Genomic DNA, 12,511 nt, shown 5'->3' with positions numbered 1-12,511 from the left:
TGATTTCGCTCTCTAATCTGGACCTTGGAACATTTGGCACTGAATGTTGATCTCATTTTATTAAATACGTACGAATATTGTCTCAGGTCTCTTCTTATTTAATAGCGCTTAAATAAGAAGAAAGTTGAGTATTTTTTGAGTTTTAAGAAAGAAGAGAGAAAAAATTAAATAAAAAATATTATAAAGTTAAAATATTATTAAAATATAGTTTTATAATATTATTTTTATTTGGAGATTTGAAAAGGTTAAATTTTTTTTTTATTTTTTGTTTGAAAATTTGAGAAAATTATAATAATCGATTAGTTTGAAACAGTTGTAATGATTAGTTTGAAAATTTTGTATTTGAATTATGTTTGGGAAGGAGATATGAGATAAAAATTTTGGAATGAGATATATTTTCAAACAAGGCAATGTGCCTCCCATTGATTCTCAGTCATAAATCTTCTATCATTCCAAGTCTTAGGGGATGGTGTCCCTTGTCTCCCATCATCATTGTCGCTTAGCGAGGCGACATGTTAGCCTTCTCATCTCGCCCCCTATATATGTGGTGAAGAAATGATAGTTGTAATCATGAGTGTGTAAGTATCGTTCAATCACTTTGAAAAAAAGTGAATAATTAATATGAGATCCACTTGAAAAAAATAATAATTTTTTAATAGTGGACAGAACTCTTTTTCAAAGCGACTGAATGGTACTTGCACACTTCACGACTGTATGCGGCATATATACTCATAATGTTTCTTGTATCGATTTTTTTTTTTTAATGCAGATTAATCAAAACTTGAAATCTGCAATATATATCCATGAGGCCATTCAAAGCATTGACAGGGTTACGACCAGTGTGTTTCTTTCTCCCGGTAATTCTTTAATTATTCATGTTTCTTTTAATTATCATGTGACATGATCAAATGATTAATAAGTAAAATATAACTAATAACTTTTTAATCATTTATTACCGCATCATGAATTAATATATATATATATATAAATTAAGGTTAAAAGATATGAATAAAAGCTCTCTCTCTCTCTCTCTCTCTCTCTCCATTTTTATAAATAATTTTCTTCCAGCTTTGATCTGATGACTCAGTGAAAAAACACTTAATTATCAAATTAATCATGCCATTGTAGCTAGCCACTGATCACTTGGTACAACTGATCTCAATGCAGGCATTCGCAGTGCTACTACTTCCCATACTATTGACCCCATGTTGGCATGCTTTGGTCAATCGTATTGAGCGCCAAGTGAAGAACGACTTGAGCTCACAGGCCGAGTTCCCTTCTTCCGTGTTGCAGTCTGAATTTGCGAACAAAGCAGAGTTTTTACGTCCGTTGAATTCATCTGCAACGAACTTAGCTAGATTCCTTGGTTCCTCCGTCGGTGAAGCTGCACTTTCATTCTCTGAGATTGAGACTAGGGTTTGTATCTATATTTTCTGATCCTCTCAGATATATGAAGATTCTGATTTTATTATCGGATTAGTCATGCATAGAAACAAACAGCTAAGGATTTCTTTCTGATTTTTTTGAATTTAATTTTCCAGGTGGCTCCTGTGCTGTTTCAAGCATTCTCTACAATTCCATATTTAACTCAAATCTCTTATATTGGATCTGACGGTTTATTTTTCTCATACTACACCGACGGCAGTCAAACTCTTTCAATGTACTCCAACTCCTCCTCATTTGTGCATGATTCCAGTACTGCTCCAAACGTTGGAAATAACTACGTTTGGTACGTGCAATCTGTGAACAATGAGACAGGAAAGTTACATGGAGAAGCCATTGAAGTCCCTCCCTTGAATATGAAAAACAAAATCTGGTTTCAAGAAGCCTTGAATAGTACTCATGGATCTGCCTCGTTGGAAACTGGATGGAACAGTGCCCAAGTTCCTGTGTTCCTTAACTCAGCTAGAATCAATGGAGGATCATCAGTTCTCTCTCTAGGGTTTCCGGTAAAAGCATTGACTTCCATTTTCACTGATATAGATCTTCGAGGCGGGAGATTAGATATTTTGGCTGTCCAAGATAGGAAAGTGCTGTTCCAAGGGATCCCAAACACTCATTTGGTCCTTTCTGGTAGCGTGGTTTCAGTCCAATTGATCAAACCAAATGGGGATCAAATAGGCATTGGGAACATTTCCTGCAACCTAAAAGATGGCACGCCAAGTGCTTCTGCTTTGAATATTCAGGAAACTGAATACACTTTTTATTGTTTGCCTCTTGATATAGTGGGAGTGCAATCGGTATGTTTTAATTCTTTGCACCTCCTTTTCATCTATATGATTCAAATAATTTTTCCATGAGTAGATCGAACATGATATATTTTTGCTGCAATTCTTGGTGTTGATCATTTCCTGATCGCTGTCAATTAGTTATTTCATGATCAAGGACCTCACATCTGCGGATGCAATTGCTCTCTTTCTTTCTTTCTTTCTTTCGTTATTGCATTGATCTTTCTTTTTGCACATTCAGCATGATATTAGTTTATTTCAGTTTTCAATTAGCAGGTCAGATCATATTAATCATCTTTTTCGCCTTTTCTTTTGCTGGTCACGAGAAAATTGAGATAAGATCTCCAAGAGAAATAGATACATGAAGGGATTCTTTAATATTTTTTATTGAGTATTTAATGTTATTCGACAAACTCATATGATCAACGATAAATACTCTAGTACTGAATCCGTCTCATGTTTTTATATTTTTCATTAGTCTAAGAACTCCAAAAGAATCCTAATCCAAAACACCTTTATATATACATATATATTTTAGGAAAGATTGTATTTATATTTTATACGTAGCGTTGCTAATTATTAAATGCTCGCGATCATTATTTTATATCGATATATGGTCAATTTGTGGATTTTAGTTTGTATAAAGGTATCCATATTACTCCCAATTAGCTTAATGTTTCTAGTTAGGAAACAGTCTATATATGTACCATCCGTACATTGATTACTTGGTATTCATAATTTATAATTGCATGTATACCTTTTCAGGTCTCTGTGTTGGCTTACCCCGAAAATGGATTAGTCAGGCTTGTCCACAAGAGCAGGAAAGTGGCGATGTTGCTCCTTATAGTTCTGATCGCTACATTGGTTATTTTCCTCTCAAGTTTTGTGTTTACAATCGTTAGAGCTGCCAAACGAGAGATGCATTTGTGTGCTAACCTCATAAAACAGATGGAAGCAACTCAACAAGCAGAGAGGAAAAGTATGAATAAGATTCTTGCTTTTGCTAGTGCCAGCCATGATGTTCGTGCTGCTCTAGCAGGCATTACTGGTTTGATAGAGATGTGCTATGATGATGTTGCCCCTGGTACTGAATTGGATACAAATTTAAGACAAATGGATACTTGTGCAAACGACCTTCTAGGTAGGTAACTTCGATGGCTAGTTATATTTCTCTTTTCATATCTGATCATGACTAGGTAATGATCATATTGTTCTTATTTCATATATATATATATTCTCTTTAACGATTAGTATATATGCATCTATTGCTATACCTGTTTAGGTATTTTGAATTCTATTCTCGACACAAGCAAAATTGAAGCAGGCAAGATGCCGCTTGAAGAAGAGGAATTTGACTTGGAAAAACTTCTTGAGGATGTAGCTGATTTATATCATCCTGTTGGTATCAGAAAAGGAGTAGATGTGGTATTGGATCCTTGTGATGGTTCCACCAAAAGATTTTCCCAAGTGAAAGGTGACAGGGGAAAACTCAAACAGATACTGTGTAATTTACTAAGCAATGCAGTTAAATTTACTTCTGAGGGGCATGTAACCATTCGAGCTTGGGTTAGGAAACCCGGTTTGCAGAATTCAATCAATGCTTCTAAACAGAACTGCTTGCCTTGCTTTTTATACAAGAGCAGTAAAGCATATAATGACTTTGAAGCCGTGGATACAGCCCAACATGATCCAAATACTATGGACTTTGTATTTGAGGTGGATGATACAGGTAAAGGAATTCCAAAAGATAAACAAGATTCAGTCTTTGAAAACTATGTTCAAGTCAAAGAAACGGCTCTTGGACAAGAAGGCACTGGCTTAGGACTCGGCATTGTTCAGTCTCTGGTAAATGAAACCGTCTTTGTTACAATGTCAAATTCTTCTGTTCTTGCTTCTAATCCCCTGGGTTATGGAATCTCAACTTTCCCTTTGATAATTTATAGAATTCTTTTTTCTTATAATTCTTCTACTATACTTGGATGCATGGTGCAGTTAAGAAGAGTATAACCCGGTTAGATTCATATAATTCTGAAATTTAACTAAACTGCTTGATTATCTATCTTATTTTGCTAGTGAGGTAGTGATCTCTATACATGACAAATATCCCTTAACTGATTCATTATGGTTTTAAATTTTATGATTTAGGTACGTCTGATGCATGGAGATATAGGAATTGTGGACAAGGATGTTGGGGAGAAGGGAACTTGCTTTAGATTCAATGCTTTGCTCACTATAAGTGAAACAGCCTCTTCTGATAATGCAAAAGCAGAAGACCTTGAAATGGGAGGTGTCACATATCTATCAGGTTCAATCAGTCCAGTCCCAAGTCCTCAGATGACTGTCAGAACTCCAAGTCCAAAGTCGACAGTTCTCACCTCTAGCCCCAAGATGAAGGCATCTCATGTTGTTCTCTTGATTCAAAGTAATGGGCGTCGGAAGATGTTGCGAAGATTCATGTCGAACTTAGGCATGAACGTATCAGTTGTCAAGCAATGGGAACATCTTTCTTCTACTCTCGAGAAGATAAAAAACAGGCAAAGCCCTTCGCATCACAACTCGATAAAATCAGATTTGAGTTCTCCAAGTGACAACTTAAGCAGGTCTGCTTCTAATGACTCCATTGCTGCAGAAAAGGATGTGCCTTGGAGCACCATGGGTGGGTCAGACTATATACCATCAATCTTCAAAAGGACTAATCTTAGGTTAGCATCAAACTTCATTCTAACTGTGATTGATGCCAGTGCTGGACCACTGCCAGAAATATGTAGGATTGTGGCCGAGTTCAGAAGAGGTCTTCAAAATACTTGTTGCAAGGCTGTTTGGTTGGACAAACCAATGATGCGTAGCTTCAATTTAAAAAGAAATGATGAGGACATTATGATCGATCCAAATGATATTATAATATCTAAACCATTTCATGGTTCCCGCTTGTATGAAGTGGTAAGACTTCTTCCTGAGTTTGGAGGTAAAATGCCACAAGCTGGAAAATTGCCTAGAGATCCCAGTTCATCAAGGAGTCACTTATATGCAGAGTTACAAGACCATCGTAGCAGCAGTGAGATTCAAGGGAAAAAAGTCTTGTCACAGACTGAAAATCGATCTAATGTTTGGCCCAAGTCAAGACGGCATCGGAGTCATGAAAATCCACCAAGAGAGCAAGAAATACAAGAATGTGGTGACCCAAGTAATGAGTTCTTGTTGAGGGGAAAGACAATCTTGGTTGTAGAGGACAATGCACTGATACGCAGGTTGACTGTCTCCCAACTTGCAAAGCTCGGTGCAACTGTTGAAGTCTGTGAAAATGGGCAAGAAGCCTTAGAGCTGGTTTCCAAAGGTTTAACCGATCAAAGGAAAGCTGGAGCTTCTATGAGTCTTCCATATGATTACATATTAATGGACTGTGAGGTAACGGCTTATTATTTTTTGGTTTGTTGCATTTGTTCATGTATTCTCTGTACTACAGTTAAAATTAACTTGATTTCATAACATATTCAATCTGTTTGACAGATGCCTATCCTGAATGGGTATAAAGCAGCTGAGGAAATCAGGAAAATGGAGAAGCATTTCGGTGTCCATACTCCAATCATTGCACTAACTGCTCATACGGATGAGGAAGCAAAAAAGACAATTGAGGCTGGAATGGATGTTTATATAGGCAAACCGCTGAAAAGGGAACATCTCTTGGAAGCCATTAGATACATAGAAAATAAATGAAGTACCAGTACCGTATCAGGATTTCTTACAATTTTTAGTCAAATACTTTCTACAATTCGGAGAGATATAGATATCGTTTGTGGATCCTATAGCATTAAAACTGCACGTGCGTAGGTCCACATCCGATGTTTATCTCTCTCTGAATTGTAGAAAATATTTGGATAAGAAAATTATAGGAAATCTTGATCGGTTTCTTAATATATGCTATAATGGCGACTGGTCTTTATGATAGTTTCAGACATTTTCAGACATTAAACATACATGGCCCCCGGAAAGTTAAGGGAATGGTCCTAATATCATGCAGGAATAATAAGACCTGTCTTTTTCTGTTGAACTTCATTTCATCACATCAAGTTAAAATGCATCAAAGTTGAAATCTTGGTATCATAGATATAACTTGTGTAATTAGATGCAGAGGTTCATCAATTTGCCAAGGATCTTAAAACAGGTCCCCCAGAACAGAGACAACCACAACTAAAAAGTCCCCAAAAAAAATAACAAAAACTTCTATTAATGTTGCTTAACTAGCCAATACAATGAACAGATCCCATATCGATAAAACAAAAAAAAATGGAACCAAAGCATGAAATGGTAGACAGCAAGATGCATTATTGTGCTTGCCAACATATTTCAAATCACACTACAAGAAAACTGCTAATTTATACTCAGATATTTCCTGCGAAAATAATTATTTCCTATTAAAATTAGTCTATTTTCGTCACAGATAATATCACAAATGTTCGTTTTTCTTGCAGTGGATCAAGCCAACAAATTTTGAACAGAAACTGGTAAATGCTTGTACCTTTGCTTAGGTTGGGAAACATTTGTGTGATGGAAGAAATATTATAACCAAAGTTCGGCTTGGAAGTGCATGCATTCAGTTGCTTTTTTTAAGGCGATATTTATCCCACTCATCATCGGGTTTCTAGCAGATTATTTCCAGGATATGAGTTATATAATAAACAGCCCATGAAATTCTACAAATATATAACAAATTTTCAGAATTTCCAAGAATTTTACTTTAGAACCTGGAAATTGAGAAGAATTTTACTAGAAACACTATGATTTAGTTGCACATAATTTTACGGTTTTCCTCCGCCATAAGTGAGGTTTTAATAAATTGGGAGGGGGTTACTATTGTACAGGTGACTGCTCGCTCTTTGATTAAAAAAAAAAAAAAACCATCACACATCTAAGTAATTTTCAGTTTTTCAATCGTATTACTAGTGATATTTTAGATTAATGATTGAATAAAAATAACATATCATATCTATTATCTATTTAGATTAATGATTAACCCTGATTTGGGATGTCATCATGGTCCCCAATCAAGCATACAAACACTCATTTTCTTCGAATTAAACTGCAAAATTATCAAAATTTGCATTGCAAATTATTTAGAAAATTAATGTCAATGCAAAATAATGTGGACATTAATTTTCATGGAAATAATAATGTTGCTATTAATAAGATGAGTACCAACTTATTTATAGTCAAAGATTACCTAATGATACCAAGACCTCTCCTTTCGAGGTAACACCTTATTCTCCTCTTTGTTCTCTCTCAAGAGTTTAGAGGTGGAGCTTTTTTAGTCCCGACTTGTTCCGACAGAATAAGTGAGGTAGTGGCCACCGTGTACGGTGGTTGTCTTTAGAAGAAGGGATGAGGGTTTAGAGGAAAAGTGAGATCAACTCCGATTAACGGAAGAGGAACAGGAGTTGATCAATCTGGATGGGGAAATATTTGACGAAGTGAAATGGAAGGGTGAGAGAAGTCTAATGGGAATGTTGTGCTCGGATAGAATTATAAGCAAGGAAGTTATTAGTTCCACCATGGGGAGAGTGTGGAAAGTGAGTAAACCGGCTATATTCATTGACCTTGGGCAGAATTTCTTCATTATTATGTTTGACACCGAGACGAATAAGTAGAAGGTGATGAGTGGACGCCCATGGCTATTCGATAACTTTCTTCTGATTCTTAAACCATTCGATGGTTTTTCTCAACCAAAGATGATGAATTTTGAGACTGAAACCTTTTGGTTCCAATTATATAATCTGTCTTTGGCATGCATGAATAGAGACTGTGGAATCCAAATTGGCGAGAGGATAGGGGAGGTCTTAGACATTGACGTCCAAGATGATGGTGTTGGATGGGGGGCTTTTCTTAGAGTCAAAATAGATTTAAACCTGAGTAAAGTCCTAGCCAGAGGTAGATCAATTCATGTAAAAGGAAAAAGATTATGGGTGCCAGTAAAGTATGAAAAGTTTCCCCGAATGTGCTTCAAATGTGGTAGGATCAATCATGGTGTCCAACGGTGTTATGTTACCAATAATCAGAACGTATACACTGGTGAGGATGTGAGCCAGTTTGGTTCGTGGTTACGAGCTGAGCCACAAGTGAGGACTAGATCCACAATAAGACATATAGAGTGGGGAAACAAACATAATAGGTTTCAAAAGGCTGCTAATGATCGGATTAGGTCAGAGGGAAAAACTTCCTCTGACAACAGAGTTGGATTGACGACGGCAGAACATCCTATGAATAATTTACTATCTGGAAGAATTTGGAAGATGGTGAGAATCATAGGAATTGGGAATTTGAAATGGAGCAAACAGGTCATACGAAGAAAATGGGGGAAACGACTTATTTTGAAAATTAGGGAGAGGAGTTTGAAGGAAAGAAGGCAAGATCACGGGAGGAAGATTGGGTTTTCAAAAATGAAAATGGCAAGGAAAGGACCGAAATGGGCTTTATGAGGGACCGAGATAGAATTGGGCTAGATAGTAGGTATGTGAAAGATTTTGGGTTGAAAGACCACTTGGCTAAGCTACTGTGTGATAACTATAACAGTCGATCGATGACTATAGAAAAGGAAATTCATATTCGAGAAGAGGTGAAGCAGAAACAGAACAATGGCAAATGGAAGAGACAAGCAAGAGAAACATATTTTGAACCAATTGGTTTAAAAAAGAAAAGCTTCAAGTGTGGTTCACGAAATGAAGGTGCTGAACATATTTTGATAGTGGTTGCCAGTCAAACCCGCCAATCGCCATCATTCTGTTAAGCTAGAATTGCCGAGGGCTTGCGAACCCACAGACACTTTAAGATCTATGCCTTTTGGTGGAGGAAAGGAATCTCAATATTGTTTTCTTGATGGAAACAAAACTTAGTATGAACAGACATGAGGGGTTAAAGAGAAGGTTGGGCTTTGAGGGATGTTTTGTAGTGGATTCTATGCGCAAGAAGGGAGGGTTAGCTCTATTTTGGAAATTGAAGTCAAATGTCAAAATTGCAAATTATACACAGGCATATCAATGCATGGATCGCTGGTTACAAGCTCTAGATGGCTACTACCTGGGTTTTATGGTTAGCCTGAAACAAGTAAGAGACAGGAGGCCTGGGACTCACTTGCTGCTCTTAAGCCTTCCACTCCGATTGCTTGGTGTGTCATTGGAAACTTTAATGAGAATCTATACCACAATGAGAAGATAGGGGGTAAGCCTCAGATTGAGACTCAGATGGGACGATTTAGGAAGGTGCTAGAAGATTGTGATTTGTTTGACCTTGGTTAGAGGGGGACATGTACACTTGGAGCAACAAACATGTGGATGGAACTTTTACTAAGGAAAGGCTTGATAGGGCAATAGGAAATCTCTTATGGTCTAAATTATTCAATGAATTTTGGCTAGAAAGGATGGTAGCTAGATGCTCTGATCAAAAGCCTATTATCTTGAACTTCAAAACAAGGTGTACTGGAAAAGGGAGGAGTAAAAGGTTATTTAGATATGAAGCTAGTTGGGCTTCAGTAGCAGAATGTGGAAGAATTATGGAGGATAGATGGACATTTGAGTCTACACACTATCATCCTTTGAGTAGAGGGCAAGGTCTGCTTGCTGAATGTGGCAAGGCACTAACCAGGTGGAGTTCAGCAAAGTTCAAGCATATTAGGTCCGATATAAAAGAAAAATCTGATAGACTTAAAGCTTTACAAGATATGGAAAGGGCTCATAATGTATCTGAAATCTAGAAACTTCAAGGAGAGTTGGGAATCCTTCTAGAGCAAGAATATTTGAAATGTAAACAACGAGCAAAGCGAAATTGGTATATCAGAGTGATAGAAATACTAAAGTTTTCCATGCATGTGCCTTTCAAAGGAAGCAGAAAAATTCCATCAAGCAGATCACAGTGAATTCAAACAAGATTTTGAACAGGGCAGAGGAGATAGAAGGGGCTTTCAAGGATTATTTTGACAAATTGTTCTCATCTACTCACCCTTCTACAAAAGATATTGATTCATGTTTATTTTCAGTAGAAGTAAAAGTAATTGATCATATGAATAACTGTTTAGGCCAGGAGTTCACAAGAGAGGAGATTCAAGCAGCTCTTAAACAAACCACCCCTTTAAAATCCTTGGGCCCGAACGGTTTTGGTGCATGTTTCTTCCAAAGTCATTGGAACATTGTGGGAGATGAAGATTGCAAGGCAGTACTCAAGATCTTGAATGGAGAGGGTATGAGTTTTGCTCTAAACTTTACTGATATTGCTCTTATTCCTAAAATTAAAAATCATACACATGTGAGTGATTTCAGACCTATTAGCCTATGCAATATGTTGTATAAAATTGTTTCCAAAGTGCTTGAAAACAAACTTGAGGGCATCTTACCTTATATTATTTCCAATAATCAAAGTGTCTTTATACCAAACAGATTTATTACTAATAATATTATGATAGCTTATGAGGTGTTGCACTCTATGAGAACTAGACAGTGCGGAAGAGTAGGGAGTATGGCAATGAAGTTAGGTATATCCAAAACTTATGATCGAGTTGAGTGGCCTTATTTAGAAGCTGTGATGAGAAAGCTTGGTTTTAATGAGAGATAGACAGGGTTGATGATGACATGTGTTACCTCAATTACTTACTCAGTCGTTGTTAATGGGAGTACAAAAGTGAAAATTGTCTCATCAAGAGGTCTAAGAGAAGGAGATCCCTTATTTCTTTACATGTTTATCATGTGTGCTAAAGGCTTAAGTTCTATGATCAATTTTTCTAAAATAAGAGGAGACATAAGAGACGTTTCAATGACTAAAGGTGGGACAAGGATTAATCATCTTTTGTTTGCAGATGATTGTGCGCTTTTTCAGCAAAGCAAAGATGACATTGGATAAAGCTCTAGGAGATTCTCACTACTTATGAAAGAGCATCTGGTCATGTCTTAAATAAATAGAAATCTTATATTCTGTTTAGCTTCAACACTAGTGATAGTGATAAGAACATGATAATTCGAGCTGCTAGAGGGCTGATTTGTGGAAGTTATGAGAAGTACTTGGGTTTGCCTTCTTTGGTGGGGAGACCTAAGTACAACACTTTCAAATGCATTAGGGAAAAGATTTGGAACAAAATCAACAATTGGAAAAACATTTTCCTATTTTAAGCTGGGAGAGAAATCATTATCAAAACAGTGCTTCAGGCCATGCCTACATATGCAATGAGTGTGTTTCAGTTGCCCAATGCTCTGTGCCATGAAATATATGTGAGCCTCTCTAAGGTCTGGCGAGGCCATTAGCAACAAGAAAAGAAAATTCAATGGAGAAGCTGAAGTAGGATGGGGGATTCAAAAGCTAGAGGAAGCATGGGTGTTAGAGATATCAAGTGTTTCAATCAAGCAATGTTGACTTAGCAATGCTGAAGGATCTTACATTTTCCACAATCTCTAGTTGTTACTATATTCAGAGAAAAATATTTCAAAAATGGACAGTTAATGGAGGCAAAATTGGGTTGGGCTCCATCTCTAATTTGGTGAAGTTTGAGAACATCAATCGATTTAGTGAGACAAGAATCAAGGTGGAGAGTTGGCAATGGAAGGAGTATTAAAATTTGGGGAGACTAGTGGCTTCCTAAACCTTCCTCTTTCTATGTTCAATCACAAGTTAAGAGGCTAGGCAGTGATTCTTATGTTGGTTAACTGATAATGAGAAATTAAAATTCTGGAATGAGTATGTTATTAAAGAAATATCCAGTAAAGAGGAAGCTGAACTAATTTTCAATATTCCAATCAGTAAGAGGGGCAGTGATGAAAAACTTATCTAGGGCTATACTAACAGTGGTCAATTCAGTGTCAGAAGTGCATACTATGTGGCTTTATCAAGTAAGAAGGCAGCACAGGGTGAAACATCTAAGAGGAATGCTGTAGATGATAGGTGGAAAAGGATTTGGAAGATGGAAGTGCCTGGGAAGGTGAAAAACTTTACGTGGAAGTCATGAAACAATATCTTACATACAAGATGAATCTTTTCCATAGGAAGGTTATTGATAATGATGTCCAATATGTCAACTAGAGGAGGAAACAGTTACAAATGTTCTGTAGAACTGTCCAGCAGCTAGTGATGTGTGGGCAGATATATCTAATCCTATCCACAAATGACCCAATAGAGAAATGGACTTCGTGCAGTTATGGGAACAATTGTCTACAACTTTGCAAGAGGTGGAAGGTATTTCTATCGCAGGAGAATATGGCTGAGGAGGAATGGTTATATTCTCAAAGGCCAGTTTTCAAGCCCAAGTGTAGTGA

General features: G+C 36.9%; 1 protein-coding gene across 1 annotated transcript; it reads left to right on the top strand.

The window, feature by feature from the left end:
* The first annotated feature begins 770 nt into the window (after nt 1–770).
* Nucleotides 771–6,244, top strand: LOC121263400 (histidine kinase CKI1). The gene is made up of 7 exons (XM_041166266.1): nt 771–857; nt 1,168–1,416; nt 1,542–2,240; nt 2,994–3,369; nt 3,511–4,073; nt 4,374–5,633; nt 5,736–6,244. Exons 1-7 carry the CDS (start codon nt 804–806, stop codon nt 5,940–5,942), a joined length of 3,408 nt encoding a protein of 1,135 aa, XP_041022200.1. The 5' UTR covers nt 771–803; the 3' UTR covers nt 5,943–6,244.
* The last annotated feature ends 6,267 nt before the right edge of the window (nt 6,245–12,511 follow it).

The sequence above is a fragment of the Juglans microcarpa x Juglans regia genome, chromosome 4S (genome assembly GCF_004785595.1).
Source record: "Juglans microcarpa x Juglans regia isolate MS1-56 chromosome 4S, Jm3101_v1.0, whole genome shotgun sequence".
Lineage (NCBI taxonomy): Eukaryota > Viridiplantae > Streptophyta > Magnoliopsida > Fagales > Juglandaceae > Juglans > Juglans microcarpa x Juglans regia.
This window is presented reverse-complemented; position numbering and strand designations above follow the sequence as displayed.